The sequence below is a fragment of the Lepidochelys kempii genome, chromosome 11 (assembly GCF_965140285.1).
Source record: "Lepidochelys kempii isolate rLepKem1 chromosome 11, rLepKem1.hap1, whole genome shotgun sequence".
NCBI lineage: Eukaryota > Metazoa > Chordata > Testudines > Cheloniidae > Lepidochelys > Lepidochelys kempii.
In genome coordinates, this window is record NC_136390.1 from 8,223,857 (window position 1) to 8,240,036 (window position 16,180).

General features: G+C 45.8%; 1 protein-coding gene across 8 annotated transcripts in view; it reads left to right on the forward strand.

Moving 5' to 3' along the window:
* Window positions 1-16,180, forward strand: part of PTPN4 (protein tyrosine phosphatase non-receptor type 4) — a 236,161-nt gene that overhangs the window by 205,643 nt on the left and 14,338 nt on the right. For 6 of the 8 annotated variants that reach the window (XM_073305037.2, XM_078854775.1, XM_073305040.2 and 3 more), the window contains 2 exons: window positions 11,574-11,709; window positions 14,673-16,077. In XM_073305037.2, the coding sequence (XP_073161138.1) occupies window positions 11,574-11,709; window positions 14,673-14,759 (223 nt within the window). In that variant the 3' untranslated portion in view covers window positions 14,760-16,077. Of the gene's footprint in view, window positions 1-11,573; window positions 11,710-14,672; window positions 16,078-16,180 lie in introns of those variants that run through there. The other 2 variants (XM_073305041.2, XM_073305038.2) reach the window with 2 other exon arrangements.

Here is a 16,180-nt window from a genome sequence, read left to right on the forward strand (position 1 = left end):
TTCCTTGCCCTTCCACCAGCAGAGTCCATCCTGCTGTATCCCTTCTTCATTTTCCAACTCTGTAAAGCTGTTCTTGAGTTCTGTTTCTCCTTCACTAGCTGTTGTGGTTGCAAAGAAAACCTCAAAAATGTGAACCAGGAATTACTGATGCAGAGCCTGAGGCCATGTCTACACTTAACAAGCTTACAGCCATACAGCTGAGCTGCTGCAAGAGTGCTTGTGTAGCTGCGTTATGCCAATGGGAGAGAGCTCTCCCATCAACGTAATAAAATCAGCTCGATGAGCGGTGGTAGCTCTCCCGCGACATAGCACTGTGCATACGAGCACTTGTGCAGGCAAAACATATGTCAGTCGGGGCGGGTTTTCCACACCTCTGAGCAACAAAAGTTTTGCCAACATAAATGCTAGTGTAGACATGGCCTTAGTTTGTAGAGAGCCCAGAATAATAGCTCTGGGAGGTGTGAAGTGCCTCATTCATCTCAGGGAGGTGTTAATTCAGCTGCTCAATGGCGATAACTTTAATGGAAGCACTGAAAGCTGTTTCATGCTTCATGGAAGAAAAGAGTGGGAGGATCACAGACCTTGCACAGTTTACTGTGTGTGATGTCTCATGAGGGTAACTCAGGTGGGTGGCATTTTAGAGATCCTATCACATTTCTTCCTCAGTCAAGAAGGACCCATACCCAAGGAGCCTATGAGTGCCCATGGGCATATTCAAGCCCCACTCAGGGGACTCAAGCTCAAGGATTCCAGGGATGTCATGTGATGCACATATTTTGAATATCTGCCAAATCTACTGTGGTGGTTTCTCGTTTTGGCGACTCACGTGACTGGAACTTACTTTCTCGGAAGAGCGTGGAGGAATACCACCACCTTTTTTTTCTCCAGTTTGATCTCAAGAAAATAGAAAAAACTGCAGAACCATTAGAGTGGATCTTCCCTTCCTTGCAATAATAGACAAAAGTGATTGTAAAGCCACAAAAATTGGCAGGAAGACTTTGTAAAGCTATTGGTATATTAAACTACATTTTTTTAAACTTGTGTCCAACTCTCTTTGAATACAGTACTTATGCCACAGAACTATTAATGTGTGGCCTAAACAGACCAAAAGAGTTAACATCAGCCATTTAAAAATCTGTATATCTGAACATTAATTGCTGCTAAGGGAGAACTATAGAGAGAAATTGTCAACATTTATGTTCTTTACAAATCAGTGACTTCCCAGTAAATAACTGCTGCTTCCTCAAGTAGCGTCCCTGGGGGTGCTGCAGTGTAGGTACTCATGCATCCCTGCACTGCTGATCGGAGAATTTTGGTATCAGTATCCATTCAGCCTGCACATGTGTTGTCCCCTCCTCATGCTCTGCCACAAGGCTAACCAGCCTTGCACGGGCAAACCCTTCTCAATTCCTTCTCAACCGCCCCTGGCTAGAGATGGAGATATTAGCTGTCCTTTCATCGGATCATGAACCCTATTGTTCAAACCTAGTTATTTACTAATCTTTCTTTTGTGAGTTTAGAGTTTCATTTGTTTTTTTCTTTAAAAAAACGAACAAAAACCCAACTTTATTTACTACTTCCCCTTTTTCTGGGAACTACCCGTGTGGAGTATGCCTGGTTCACCAGGATTTAAGAGGTGCCTCTCCTATAAACAGCCATCCCTGTAATGGACGGACATTTCTATTGTGTCCATCGCCGCAGGGAAAGCCATATTCCCCAGAAGTGTGTTTTTTGTCAACTGCTCAAGCTGCAATCTCGAAAGGACAGAGAACTGCGACTAAAACTCCTTCTAACAGAGGCAGCTGTCCAACCACCTTCAGACCCACATCAAGATTCCCCCAGAAGACAGGAATCTTCACCTGACTAGGCTGCCCTTTGAACCCATTGCCACTTGTTTGCTCACATACCTGTCTATGAAGACAGCATTCCTAGTGGCAATCACCTTGGCGAGGAAAATGGGGGAGATGGCAGCACTGATGGCACACCACCCTAATACAGTATTCTTTTGGGACAAGGTTACTAGCAGACCACACCCGAAGGTTATCCCCAAGGTGACCTCATCTTTTCTCACAAACCAACTGATTCACCTCCTGACCTTTTACCCTAAGCCTTACTGTGATAACATGGAAGTTATGCTGCACGCACTAGACATTAGAAGAGTCCTGGCCTTTTACCTGACAGGATGAAGGCCTTTAGGAAATCTCCTAAGCTCTTCCTTTCCATTGCAGAAAGGTCTAAAGGTACAGCAGTATTGGCCCAGAGACTCTCCAGATGGGTCTCCAACTGTATCAAACACTGCTATCAGGTTTGCAACCTAGTACCTCCATCTAGAACCACAGGCACTCCACAAGGTTGGTTTCCTCCTCTGTCACGTTCCTCAAGAATGTCCCTATCTCGGAAATCTGCAGGGAAGCAACCGGGGCATCCGCGCATACCTTTGCAGAACACTATGCTATTTCTGGGGGACTCTGCTTCTGGTGCTATCTTTGGCTCCACATTATTGTCATCCACAGCAGACTTGACTCTGGAGCCCCAGCCCCTCATTAGGGATACTGCTTGGGAGTCACTTACAGTGGAGCATCCATAGGGACACTACTTGAAGAAGAAGAGGAAGTTGGTCACCTTGTGCAGTAACTGGCTCTTTGAGATGTGTGTCGCTATGGGTGCTCCACGACCCACCCTCCTTTCCTCTACTTCGGAGTTCTCGTCAGGTACTCTGCGGTAGAGAAGGAACTGATCGAGGTTTGCCCGTGCAATGGTGGTTAGCCTCGTGGCAGAACATGAAGAGGGGACGGCGCATGTGCAGGCCGAACAGACACTGCTACCAAAGTTCTCTGATCAGGAGCGCAGGGACACAAGCACACCTACAGTGCAGCATTCATAGGGACACACATCTTGAAAAACCATCATAACTGCACAAGGTGAGTAACTTCCTCTTTCTCTGCTTTGTTATCAAACAGCATTAACATATGGGGAATTGAAAGTGAGTGCTAACCTGAATTATAATGACTAATTATTCTGTTTCAGGGTTGGATACATTTTTTCTAATTTTCTAAAATAATTTTATTCTTTATAATGAAGGATACACTAAATCTTGGTACAGTGAATTTCTATCTTGATATTTGGAGCATTATGCATAGAAATCCTGAGTATATCCCTAGCTTCTTTTTGTTGAGCAGTTTTTCATACAATATTGTATTTGCCCCTAATGATAAAGTTCTATTCAAACCACTACATTATACGATAACCTTTGATGCCACCTTCTGGACAGAATTATAAAGAAACATATTAAAGTTTTGTGGAATATTTTAATTCTAAATTGTATTTAAAAATAAAACTGTTCAAGATAAGTCACAGTTTCTTTATTAATGTGTACTTATAAGATTCAATTTGTTTAAAAGCAAACACTTTAGCCTGAAGTGCCTTCTAATTGTATCAGTTAAGATACATTTAATGACACAAATACGGGTTCCCGATCATATTGACAAATGGAAAATACAGCACCAAGTGTGTGTGTTCTTGTAATTTGTCTTAATATGAAACATTTTAATTTAAAACAACATGTTTACCGTGCTCAAGAGTAAATTGCCTCAGTTTCAGGTGTTCTCTGAGGTTTCCTAACTCTGGAAGAGTGTGTACATTCACATAAAGAAATTAAGAGTAAGCCTTTTTTGTTTTTAATTTTGAATAAATATCCTTTCTGTAAGACTTCTTGCTATTTTGCCACTTGGGAACCTTCATGTTGTTGTTTTCCTTTTATTAAAATGTGTTGATACTAGTGGTTGTTTTATTTTTATTATGTAGACAAATCCTTAGAGCCTTTTTGGTGTACAGAAGCAGGATATTGCTAATGCTTATCTACTGAAGCAGAGATTCCTAATTGGAGACTACTTTATTTAAAGTTTAAACATTTTGTCACCAGCTTTTGGTTAGCACATTTCCTATTTATTTATTTTTTACAAGCCAAGGCTTTAGGCCAGCTTCTCCACTCCTTTAAGAACAGAGTTCAGTGCAGGAATGGAGTTGAGGGACCAAGGGTGGCATGCCATCCCCTGACACTGCCCTGGGGGCCAGTTCTAACAACTGTAGGGGCATTTTATGACATCTGAGCAGCATAAAGTGGAATACAGAATCTGGTTCTTCATCTTCAATGCTTAGTTTTTCAACACTATGCATTGTAATCTCAGCTGGGAATTCACTTCTGATGCCCTGCTATGTGACCATGTCATTAAATAAGTCCTTAGTGGTTGTTTAAATAAAATTTTACTACACAGCGTAGTTGTGGATTTTTAGACATCTGCTCTAACCAGCCAAAATTTGTCCTCTGCAGCTGCTGGCCTCCAAAGAGACTGCTGTCTATCCAGCAGTGACAGCTTCTCTTTATTCCAAGTTATTTGTCCATAGAACCAGCATCATGGTATTAATTTCAGCATCATGCAGTTACCCAAACTTGCTGACTTCACAGGGTTAGTCATAGAATGCACCTGTTCAATTACCACATACAGCAGTCAAGCTAATTTGGGTTGGTGTTGCCCTAATGTGGAAAATGGGACAGGAGTCATTCAGTAAAAAGCTTCTAATGGGGTATTGTGGACTGAAGCACCCCCTCTCTCCCTGATGATTCTGAAAGGGGCCATTTGCCGGGGTGAAGAAAGAGGGGGCTCATTAGGCTGAAGGTCGTTTCAAAAGAAATAATTCGAAGGGAACTTCCATGTTAGAACCTGAAGTTCTTCAAGTGCTTGCTCATGCCCTTCCACATTAGGTGTGTGTGCTTGCTACATGCACCAGTGCTGGAAGTTTTTCCTTCAATAGTATCCGTAGGGGAGCGGCTCTGGCACCCTCTGGAGTGGCGCCTGCATAATGCGGTATAAGGGGTGCTGCCAGCTCCCCCCACCTTCAGTTCCTTCTTACCACCAGTGACGGTGCACGGAACGCTAGCCGCTCTTCCTAGCATTTCTTAGGTTTCGTTCGTATGAAATAGAGTTCTTGTAAAGTTAGTGTACATAGTTGTTGAGTTAGTTAGCCCTTAGCAGTAGTTAGTTTTGTTAGCCCTGTTGGAGACTTGGACGGGGAATGCGCTGGTCCCTAGGTTTAAGCCCTCCAATCATTGCAAATGGCCCATGCCTGTGAATGATCTGCATAGCAGCTGTCTCAGGTGCCTTGGTGAAAGGCACATAAGTGACAAGTGTCGTATCTGCAAGTCCTTTAAACCTAGGGCGAAGAAAGACTGCGAGATCAGACTCAAAGCGTTCCTGATGGAGTCAGCGCTCACTCCGGCCCTGGAGCAAAGGTCTGACTCGGCACCTAGCACCGTGGTATCGGTGCGTAGTGCCCCGCCAGCACCGTTGACGAGTCAGCACCGATCCCCAGCCAAGAAGTCGAAGAAGGCTGGTAGGGGACGGTCTCCTACTCCGCGCAAGGGGAAGGACAGGGATGGGGGTGAGCTAAGACCCATGCCAAGTGGCTCATTTCCCCCATCAGGATGTCGGGTCTCAGCTCATGTTGAGCGATGCAGCCCACCCTGTTCCTTGCCTGGACACAGAGGCAGGCCTTCGTCAGCTTCAGGTGACATCGACGTCTGAAGCACTTCAGGCTGCACAGGAGATCCTGATGCTCGTGTTGTTGCCCACACTGGCCCCATCAGTGCCCAGACCTCACGGTAAGCCTGCCTTGGGACTTCATGTCTGCCCTCACCCCAATGGCACCGCTCCCCATCGCAGGGGACGTCCTGCCACGGTTCACCTGCTTAACACCGTCATGCCTCGGAGTTAGGGAGGCAGATGCATCGGAGCCCTCTACGGCCACTGGACCCTCGGCACCGGCAGTGGGATTCGAGGTGGACCTAGCCAGTTACCTGGCACAGACCCATGGAGGCCTGCGCTCCCCGGCAGGAACATTGGGACCAGCCCTTCACACTGCGGAACACTGTTACAGATCCCGGGAACAATCAGAAGACCGGAGCCACAGGCCCCACCAACAATCCCCGAGATGAGTGTCTCTGTATTTGGGGAGATCCCCTCGGCACCCAGCCCGTGATACCTCCAGGTCCCGCTCCTCACCCCAGTACTGGTCTCGAAGCGCTAGGCATGGATCTCCGATCGTCCGTCACGGATCTGCTGGTCCCCCAGGTCTCCATGGAGGTGCACATCCTGCTCAGACCAGTCCTCCTCTAGGCTTGACCGCGATTATCGCCAGGCATGGAGTCACCGCTCCAGTGGATCCTGGTCACCAGGTAGCAATCGGTCCAGATATGGCTCTGGTATGGAGCAAGGATCCACATCAGCGGGGCAGCCTCCCAGACCCTCGATGCTATGTGCTCCGTCATTACCAAAACCTGCCCTGTGGCCCCAGGCCCAGTGGCTGGCCCTGTGGTACCCCTGGAACCCATGGGGGTTCACCCAGCCCTCCCAGCCTGCCCACTCAGTGTTGGGAGCCTCGGACAGGCCGGTGGCCTCAATGACCCAGCTCCTTCCCGTCCTTGAGGCCCCGGGGGATAAGACCTTGCAAATCCTTGTGGACCAAGGGGAACAGCCTGCTGGCCCAGCACTGGTGCATGTAGCAAGCACACACACCTAAACTTCCAGCACTGGTGCATGTAGCAAGCACACACACCTAATGTGGAAGGGCATGAGCAAGGCCCAACCTGCGGTACTGGCCTTCTGCTCCTCAGCACCGGACGAGGCCATCACGGAGGCCCATCACCCAGTTCCTCAGGATGATGCTACGGCACACCAGGAGCTACTGAAGAGGGTCGCAGGGTCTTGGCCTGCAGGTGAACGAATTGGAGGAGCAAGCGGACTCCCTGTTCGATGTCCCCTTCTCCACAGCCCCTGCTAGGGTGGCCCCTTCCCCTTCATGAAGGGGTATTGAAGATATCCAGCGCCTTGTGGCAAACCCCCTCCTCTCTGCCCCCCATTTCCAAATGGGCAGAGCGTAAGTACTTTGTCCCGACTAAGGGGCATGAATACCTTTACTCCCATCCAGCCCCAAATTCCCTGGTGGTTGAGGTAGTTAACCACAGGCAAATCCAGGGGCAATCTAGAGCTACCCCCAAAAATAAAGACTTCAGGAGACTGGACTTGTTCAGAAGGAAAATGTATTCCTCGTCTAGCTTACAGTTGAGGGTGGCCAACCACCAGGCCCTCCTTGGCCCCTACGACTTTAATATGTGGGAAACCACAGCCAAGTTCAAAAATGCCCTCCTGGAAGGTTCCCGTAAAGAATTCCGGGCGATCCTTGACGAGGGCACAGCCGCTGCTGGGGCAGCCCTTCAAGTGGTGGCAGACTCCGCCGCCTGCACCCTGGTGTCTGCCATCTCCATGTGGTGAGTATTCTGGCTGCTCCTCTCTGGGTTGTCCTCTGAGGCTCAGCAGTCGATTCAGGACCTCCCCTTCGATGGCCAGGCCCTGTTTGCGAAGCAGACAGACAACAAATTACATGGACTGAAGGACTCCCAAACCACCCTAAAAACACTGGGGCTCTAACTTCTGGGCCCAGCACGTAAGCATTTCAAACTGCAACTATGCCAGGGAAAAGGAAGCCAGCTCCAGCAGGACCGGCTGCACAAAAATCCCAAGGGCTATAGACAGAGCACGAGCCACCTGCCCCCACCCTCTGCCCAGTCGGGCTCAAACCAATCCAAGCAAGGCGCTAAAAGGTCGTTTTGAGGGTACGCGCAAAGGCAACCTATCAGTCTATTCCCTGAATCCAATTTTCCCAATTTTTTGCAACCACCTTTCCTTTTTCCTCCCAGCGTGGTCAGCAATAACTTCAGGCTGCTGGGTCCTCAGTATGGTGGCACATGGTTACACCCTCCAATTTATTTCCACCACCCCCATCCCTGTCCCTCTTTAGGGACCGTTCTTACAAGAGTCTTCTCGAGCAGGAGGTTCAGGGGTTCTTACAGCTGTGGGCGGTGGAGGAGGTCCCATTTCCTTATCAGAACAAGGGTTTCTATTCCTGGTATTTTCTGATCCCAAAGGCCAGGGGTGGTCTGCATCCTATCCTGGACCTGTGAGACCTCAACAGATACCTAAAGAACTAAAGTTTCACATGGTCTCCCTGGCTTCCATTATCCCCTCCTTGGATCCGGGAGACTGGAATGCCGCCCTCAACCTGGAAGATGCATACTTTCACTTAACAATCTTCCCAGGACACAAACGCTTTCTGTTTTATGGTGGGTTTGGCCCACTACCAGTTTGCAGTCCTTCTGTTTGGCCTGGCTACAGCACCAAGGGTGTTTATCAAGTGCATGGCGGTAGTCGCAGCCTACCTCAGGCGTTGGAGTATCCAGATTTACCCGTACCTCGACGACTGGCTGGTCAAAGGCAGTTACAAGGCTCAGGTCCAATGCAATGTTGCTGTATTACAAGCCACATGCTGCTCATTGGGACTACTGGTCAACCACAAAAAGTCCACATTAGTTCCACTTCAAAGGATAGAATTCATCGGCGCCGTGCTCGGCTCGACCAGGGCAAGAACATTCCTGCCGTTAGAACGGACCTCATCACGGAGGTGTCCACATTTCCCCTGACATTGGCCAGGGTGTGCCTGTGCCTGCTAGGCCACATGGCAGCTTGCACGTACGTGGTCCGCCATGCGAGGCTCCACAATGGCTGGTATCGACCTATTCCCAATCCAGGGACCACCTGGAGAAAATTGTCGCCATTCCCCTGGCAGTTGTCACCTCTCTGCAGTGATAGACTGATCGCGAGAAGGTCCTGGAACGAGTCCTGTTCAACATCCCACCATCTGTTGAGCTAGTGTCAGATGCTTCAGACCTCAGTTGGGGGGTGCACCTTGGACATCTCCAGACCTGGGGGATGTGGACCCCGGAGGAGGCAGCGTTACACATAAACATCAAGGAGCTCAGAAATGTATGGCTGGCCTGCGGTGTCTTCCTGCCACACCTCTTGGGCAAAGTGGTGAGAGTCCTGACAGACAATACATCCTCGATGTTCTACATCAACAAGCAAGGAGGAGCGCGCTCGTTGGCTCTCTGCCAAGAGGCTCTCCGTCTCTGGGACTTCTGCATCAGCCATGGCATCCATCTGGAAGCTGGTCACCTCCAATGCATCAGGAATGCCCAAGCAGATCACCTCAGCAGGGACTTCTCCTCTTACCACGAGTGGTCGCTCCACCCGGAGGTGGCCTGCATGATCCTCCAGAGGTGGGGAACTCCCCAAGTAGATCTGTTTGCCACCAGGCAAAACAGAAAGTGCCATCTGTTTTGCTCCTGGCAGGGCCTGAGCAAGAGCTCCCTCTCCGATGCCTTCCTCTTGTCGTGGGCTGAGGATCTGATGTATGTATTCCCTCTGGTCAGCTGGGTCCTAGTAAAGATCAAGAGGAACAAAGCACAGGTTATTGTGATTGCCCCTGCGTGGCCTCGCCAACACTGGTTCGGCACGCTCATGAACAGGGTGGTGGACCCTCCCTGGTCCCTTCCCTACCATCCAGACCTACTGTCACAGGATCACCGTCGGCTCCTACACCCCGACCTCGAGACTCTACACCTCTCAGCGTGGATGCTCTGTGGTTGAATTCGGAGGCGCGTACCTGCTTGGAGGAGGTCCAGCAGGTCCTCCTGGGAAGTAGGAAGCCATCCACGAGACTAACTTACCTGGCCAAGTGGACGAGGTTTTCCTGCTGGACATCAGAGTGTGGCATTTCTTCCTCGCGTTCTTCAGTGCAGTCCACCTTGGACTACTTACTACAGTTCAGAAACCAGGGTCTGGCGCATTTTTCCATCAGAGTGCACCTTGTAGCCATCTCCGCATTCCACCAGTCTATCCAAGGTCAGACGGTCTTGTCTCATGACATGACTGTCAGGTTTCTGAGGGGCCTCGAGAGGTTTTACCTGCAGGTACGGGCTCCTGTCCCCCAGTGGGACCTTAACATGGTCCTCTCTAGGCTCACCGGCCCGCTTTTCCAGCTGCTGGGCTCCTGCTCCCTTTCCTACTTCCTCCTGGAAGGTCGCTTTCCTGGTGGCAGTGACGTCGGGGAGACAAGTCTCAGAGATTAAGTCCTTGACCTTGGAACCGCTTTACACAGTGTGAAAAGAAAAGGAGTACTTGTGGCACCTTAGAGACTAACCAATTTATTTGAGCATGAGCTTTGAGCACAAAAGTTCATGCTCAAATAAATTGGTTAGTCTCTAAGGTGCCACAAGTTCTCCTTTTCTTTTTGCGAATACAGACTAACACGGCTGTTACTCTGAAACCTCTTTACACAGTGTGTTATAAGGACAAAGACCAGCTGCAGCCCTACCCCCCCAGCCTTCCTGCTGAAGGTAGTATCTTCCTTCCACATGAGCCAGGACATATTCCTAGCAGTGTTCTGTCCCAAGCCACACAAGACTGCTGAGGAGAGGAGTCTGCATTTGCCAGACGTCCAAAGGGTCTTGGATTTTTACTTGGAGCTTTACCAAGCCTTTCCATAAATCGACCCAGCTCTTCATCGCTACAGCGGATAGGATGAAGGGCCTTCCAGTTTCTTCACAGAGGATTTCCAACTGGCTCATCTCTTGCATAAAGACCGGTTATGAGCTAGCAAAGGTCCTGCCATTGCCGATCGTCAGGGCCCATTCAACTAGAGCGCAGGCATCTACGGTGGCCTTCCTGGTGCACATCCCGATCCAGGACATCTGTAGAGCTGTGATGTCGTCCTCAGTCCACACATTCACATCTCATTATGCCATCACTCAGCAGGCCAGAGATGATGCTGGGTTCGGCAGAGCTGTATTACAATCTGCGCAGTTGTGAACTGCTTGGAGTCATTTAATGTGGAATGGACATGGGCAAGCACTCAAAGAAGAAAAGACAGTTTCCTGTTCTGTAACTAGTGTTCTTCGGGATGTTGATCATGTCCATTCCCCAACACGCCCTCCTTTCCCACTGTCGGAGTTTCCGGCAAGAAGGAACTGAGGGTGGGGGGAGCCGGCAGCTCCCCTTATACCGCACCATGCAGACGCCACTACCCTATGGATACTGCTGTTGGAAAAACTTCCGGCAGCGGTGCATGTGGCAAGGATACACACCTAATTTGGAATGGAGATGAGCAGTGTATCTCAGAGAGCACCAGTCACGGAACAGGTAACTTGTCTTTTTTTGTTCACAGCAAGATGATATTGAATGCTATGCAGTGCAGGGCACTTCAGCTCCCATGGTGAGCTGAATAGCTCTCCAGCAATTGGGAGTTTGGGAACCCCTAAAAATAGATTGCTTGGTTATACTGCAGAAAAATATCTTGAAATTCTTCAGGTTTCATATTCTAGGAGGATAAAGAAATGTGTGGAGATTGCAAAATGCAAACTTATTCAGAAGGGTAAGAGATCAATCCAATGCTTTGAAAATATTCCACAGCATTTTTATATCCAGGAAGGACAGAGCACAAACACTGCTCTTATAGTAGAATATCATCAGTAACCCTCATTGTAATAATTATAGATCTCTCTTGGGTATATTTAGATAGTGAAGATTTCAGTGTTAAATTTTTTTTACATTTTAGGAGTATATCATTTTTTAAAAAGAGTGTTTGAAGAGGGTTAATGAAATGACACATTTTTTCTTTTCCAGTGCCGGAATTGGACGTACAGGGGTTCTTATCACTATGGAAACAGCAATGTGTCTCATTGAGTGCAATCAGCCTGTTTATCCATTAGATATTGTGAGAACAATGAGAGATCAAAGGGCCATGATGATCCAAACACCTGTAAGTATCATTCTGGCTACATTGTAGAAAAGTAATCTAATATTACACAGCGGTTTCATTCTCGCTGAAGACAGTAAGAGGTGCTGGATATTTTGAAAGAGGGCAGCTTAACTGAGAGCGGCTATGGCCTTGGTCCACTGAGAACAATAAGATATCTCAGGGATTTTGAAAGAGTGATTCTTCATGAGTTTCTCTGCAGCAGCTTCTGCTGACAGACATACTTTTTTAATAATGAAAATAAATGGCAAAAATCACTGTTAATTCTCAATATTTCTTTTCAAAAGCTATCCTTTGCACCAGACCTGCTCAATGAATGGAGAGAATAGGAAGGTGAAACTAGAGATGTGGGAAGGGAGGGTGACAGGAAGGAACAAGGTACTGGAGTATGTGTGAAGGGAAATGGAAAGAATTTCAAGAAGCAGAAGGAAATTGGAGGAGATGAATTAGGGGGAAGCTGGGTGATACAATCCAGCTGTGTAATTCTGCTCTGGCAATACAAAAAGCAACTTTAACTCTGCCCTGTAGTGACACAATAGAAAGGAACAAGTAGAAGAAATCTAATGTGTCTTTAAAAAGCAGTTTAATCTAATCTGGGATTGTAAAATACTTCAAAGGATCACGAGAGGACACCTGTCATCAGGTTTTTTGGGTGCCTTAACTCTGTGTTTCCACATGGTTTTTTTTAGCATGTTTGGAGTTTTCCTAGGTTTATAATGCTTGGTTTGGGGATAATTGGAACATCCCTGTAATGTACTTTAGCCTAAATTACTGATTTGTATTCTCTACCGTAATTCTATTTTAAGGTAATTTTTGTTTGGGAAACGGTTTAGAATCTGTTTAAGAACTTTTATTTGTCTTGGAGTCAGAGTCCATCTGACAGCTGTTCAGAGTTGAGCTTAATAGACATAAGGCAAAATTTCAGTGAAATTCATTTCTTTGACTATTACAGCACCAGTGTAACAGACTAAACCAGATTCAGTGTTTGACTCAGGGACTCCCTAAACTCTGCATGTCATCATGTCTCTTTAGACTACAATACTTCCTCCTGCCTTTGCACTTCTAGATTGATGCATGCACTTTCCACAAGGTGGCATTATGCCACGTTCATGCTTTCCATGTCATAAGTGAAAAGAACTGAGAAGTGTCAATTTTCTAGCGAAATCTTCAAACAGAAAAATATTTATTCTAATATATGTAAATCTAACTATACTGATACACATGTAATGATACAATAAATAATTAAAATTCTAAACCTATGTGACTGGTGTTTGTTTAAGATCTATGACCTGTTCAATAACCAGGGCTAGAAAAAGCTGATTTAAGTCATTGGAGAGGTACAAATACTACCTTTCCAGTGGTATACAGTAACTCCTCACTTAACATTTTAGTTATGTTCCTGAAAAATGCGACGTTAAGCAAATCCAATTTCTCCATAAGACTTAATGTAAATGAGGGGCTTAGGTTCCAGGGGAAATTTTTTTCACCAAACAAAAGACTATATTATATAGTTTTAAACAAACAATTTAATACTGGTACACAGTGATCGATGACTGAAGCTTGGTTGAGGTGGAGGAGTCAGAGGGTGGGATATTTGTGTTTGAGAGATAGAGATGCGCATTTGCCCTTTAAGTATGAAGAGTGGGGTCAGAAGTACACTGCCTTGTTAATTAGATCAGCAAGCTGAGACTGGACTGTAGCTCTCTCTGTCCCTGTGTCCCCCTGCTCTATGGAAGATGGGTAAGCGGGGTGCAGGAGCAGGGGGGAGTGGGACACCCTGATATTAGCCCTCCTCTTTTTCCCCTCCCCCCCACAGCAAACAGGAGTCTCGGGGAGCAGCTCCAAGGCAGAGGGCAGGAGCAGCACATGGCGGTGGGGGGAGGGACAGCTGAACTGCTGGCAGTTGATAGCCTGCTGAGCAGCTGCTGCACAGGGAACTTAGGAGAGCTGATAGGGGGGCTACAACCTGGTTCCAACCACCCACCAGCTAGCTGCAAGGGGCTGCTGTTCCTGCAAGCAGTGGACAAAGCAGGTGGCTGCCAAACGACATTAGAAGGGAGCATTGCACAGCTTTAATTGAGCATGTTCCCTAATTGATCAGCAATGAAACAATGTTAATCAGGACGACTTTGAGTGAGGAGTTTTTGTATATTGTTATACAGCGATCATTTATATCTGTAAAAAGAAAAGGAGTACTTGTGGCACCTTAGAAACTAACCAATTTATTTGAGCATAAGCTTTCGTGAGCTACAGCTCACTTCATCGGATGTTTACTGTGGAAAGCATAGAAGATCTTTTTGTATTGTGTGTATAAAAAGATCTTCTACACTTTCCACAGTATGCATCCGATGAAGTGAGCTGTAGCTCACGAAAGCTTATGCTCAAATAAATTGGGTAGTCTCTAAGGTGCCACAAGTACTCCTTTTCTTTTTGCGAATACAGACTAACACGGCTGTTGCTCTGAAACCTGTCATTTATATCTGTGGCACTTTGCAAGATAGTGGCTGTATTTTATGATCCGCTCTAAGGTATTTTGCTTTTTTTTGTTGAGACATGGTTTTAGTAACTTGTATCTCAAGAACTGCTAGAATTGAAAATAAAATGCTTTATTAAGAAGCCAGGATTCAAGCTTTTGATGACATAAAGCACTGGTTTCTCATTCTAAAAGTTTGTGAGATATGAGCAACTAATATGTCAAAATTAATGTAAAGGGGAAAAGGCAAGGTAGTTTTGGTACAATATTTCTTAAGGTTTAGAGGTAGGAAAACCTAAGACTAGTTAATCCATGGGGTTGGAGTGACTCCCTACTCCTCAATAAAGGTACAATTACCAGACGGCTGCTTTTGATGAGGCACAATTCTGTCCTTTCAAGATAGGATGGGTGACCTAAGAGACCTTTTCTATCTCTAACTTATATGATTAAATTATGTTTCTTTTTCAATTAACTTCATCAACTTTCTTTTCAGAGTCAATACAGATTTGTTTGTGAAGCTATTTTGAAGGTGTATGAAGAAGGATTTGTTAAACCTTTAAAGACATCGCTGCATAAATAAGAGCAAAAGGGCTAGGATCCATATTGAAGTATCCTGTCCTCTGTAATAAACTGGCAGCATTCATTGTGCCATAACTCTGCTTGCAGGAAATGGTGTCGGAGAACAATGAAGAATTGACAAAGGACTTTGAAAACTTCAGCACTGTTGCACTTTATGTTGAAACAAAAATCAATCTCTAAAACTCTATTACTTACATGTGTTTGAAGACTTCATTATTTTCATGCTTTGCTCCGAACAAACCATAAATTGAAAGAACTGAGTGTGTTCAGGGTAACTTATGATATCTCATTGTAGTGCCATATACTCCCCTTCTGGTTGAATTGCTACAAACAAGGCTTGGAATTATTTCACTCTGGTATACAACTGCGTCTTTTAAAAACAAAACAAAAATCTACACTAAGCCATGGTCTCTTCCAGTGCTAGATTTATTTACGGTGTACGGATCCTCACTTTTGTTTTTAAAAACATCAGCAATATTGCCAATATTAGATAGAGACACTGCCTACTGATGCAGCACACTTTGCTCTTCATCCCTATTAGAGACCAGCTGGTTATGAGAGGAAAGCTGGAATCTGTGTTAACCCAGCAGTAGCTGCATAATGTCCACTTACCAGCATCTTGTAAAATATAAACAGCATTTCTCTGAACTGATGGCACAACTTATTTCTGTGTCATAACACTGGTGTATTCCAAATCATGTGACTTAACATTACATAACGGGAACTAGTGCATGCATTGCGTCTTAACCCCTTAAGTGCCTTGAGACTTACAGAGTATGTCTAATGAAAAGGCACTCATATGACCCTATGGGGAAGGTATTATCCTGTCATATTTATTTTAATGGGTTCATATTTTAATACATGGCCCTTGGTGCTTTGATTATGGTACTGCAAGGGGGTCACAGAATACCATTCCCTTTTTCCTTATACAAATACTTGCATGCTACTATGGGTAGCAAATCACACCTACTTAATGTATGAGCATTGTTTGCTGCTGTGAAATTAAATGGAAAACCTGACACATTCCTTCCAATTGGTAACTTATTAGCAGCTGATAATGAAAAGCCAGTAGGTTGTTAGAAATCATTTTACCCTACCATTGAGAAAATCTGTCTCATTTAATTAGATTATAACTTTTTAATACCACTGATATTTAAGGTTAAACTTACCATCAAGTGTGATTAATTCCTTTCCATTATCTGCTAACCAGTTATTTTTCTAAGTCTTCATCCGTTGATTTCAAGCCATGTTCGTACTGGACTTTTTAATTATTATTATTATTAAAGTAAGGAATAAAACACTGTCAAATTGTCCCAAAACTTTATTTTACTCTCTTAATGACCCCAGGCATTTTTTCTGTTATCCTTGTATAAAATTAAATTGTTCCATTTTGTGTGCGTTGTTTCTTATTTAAGTCATTAG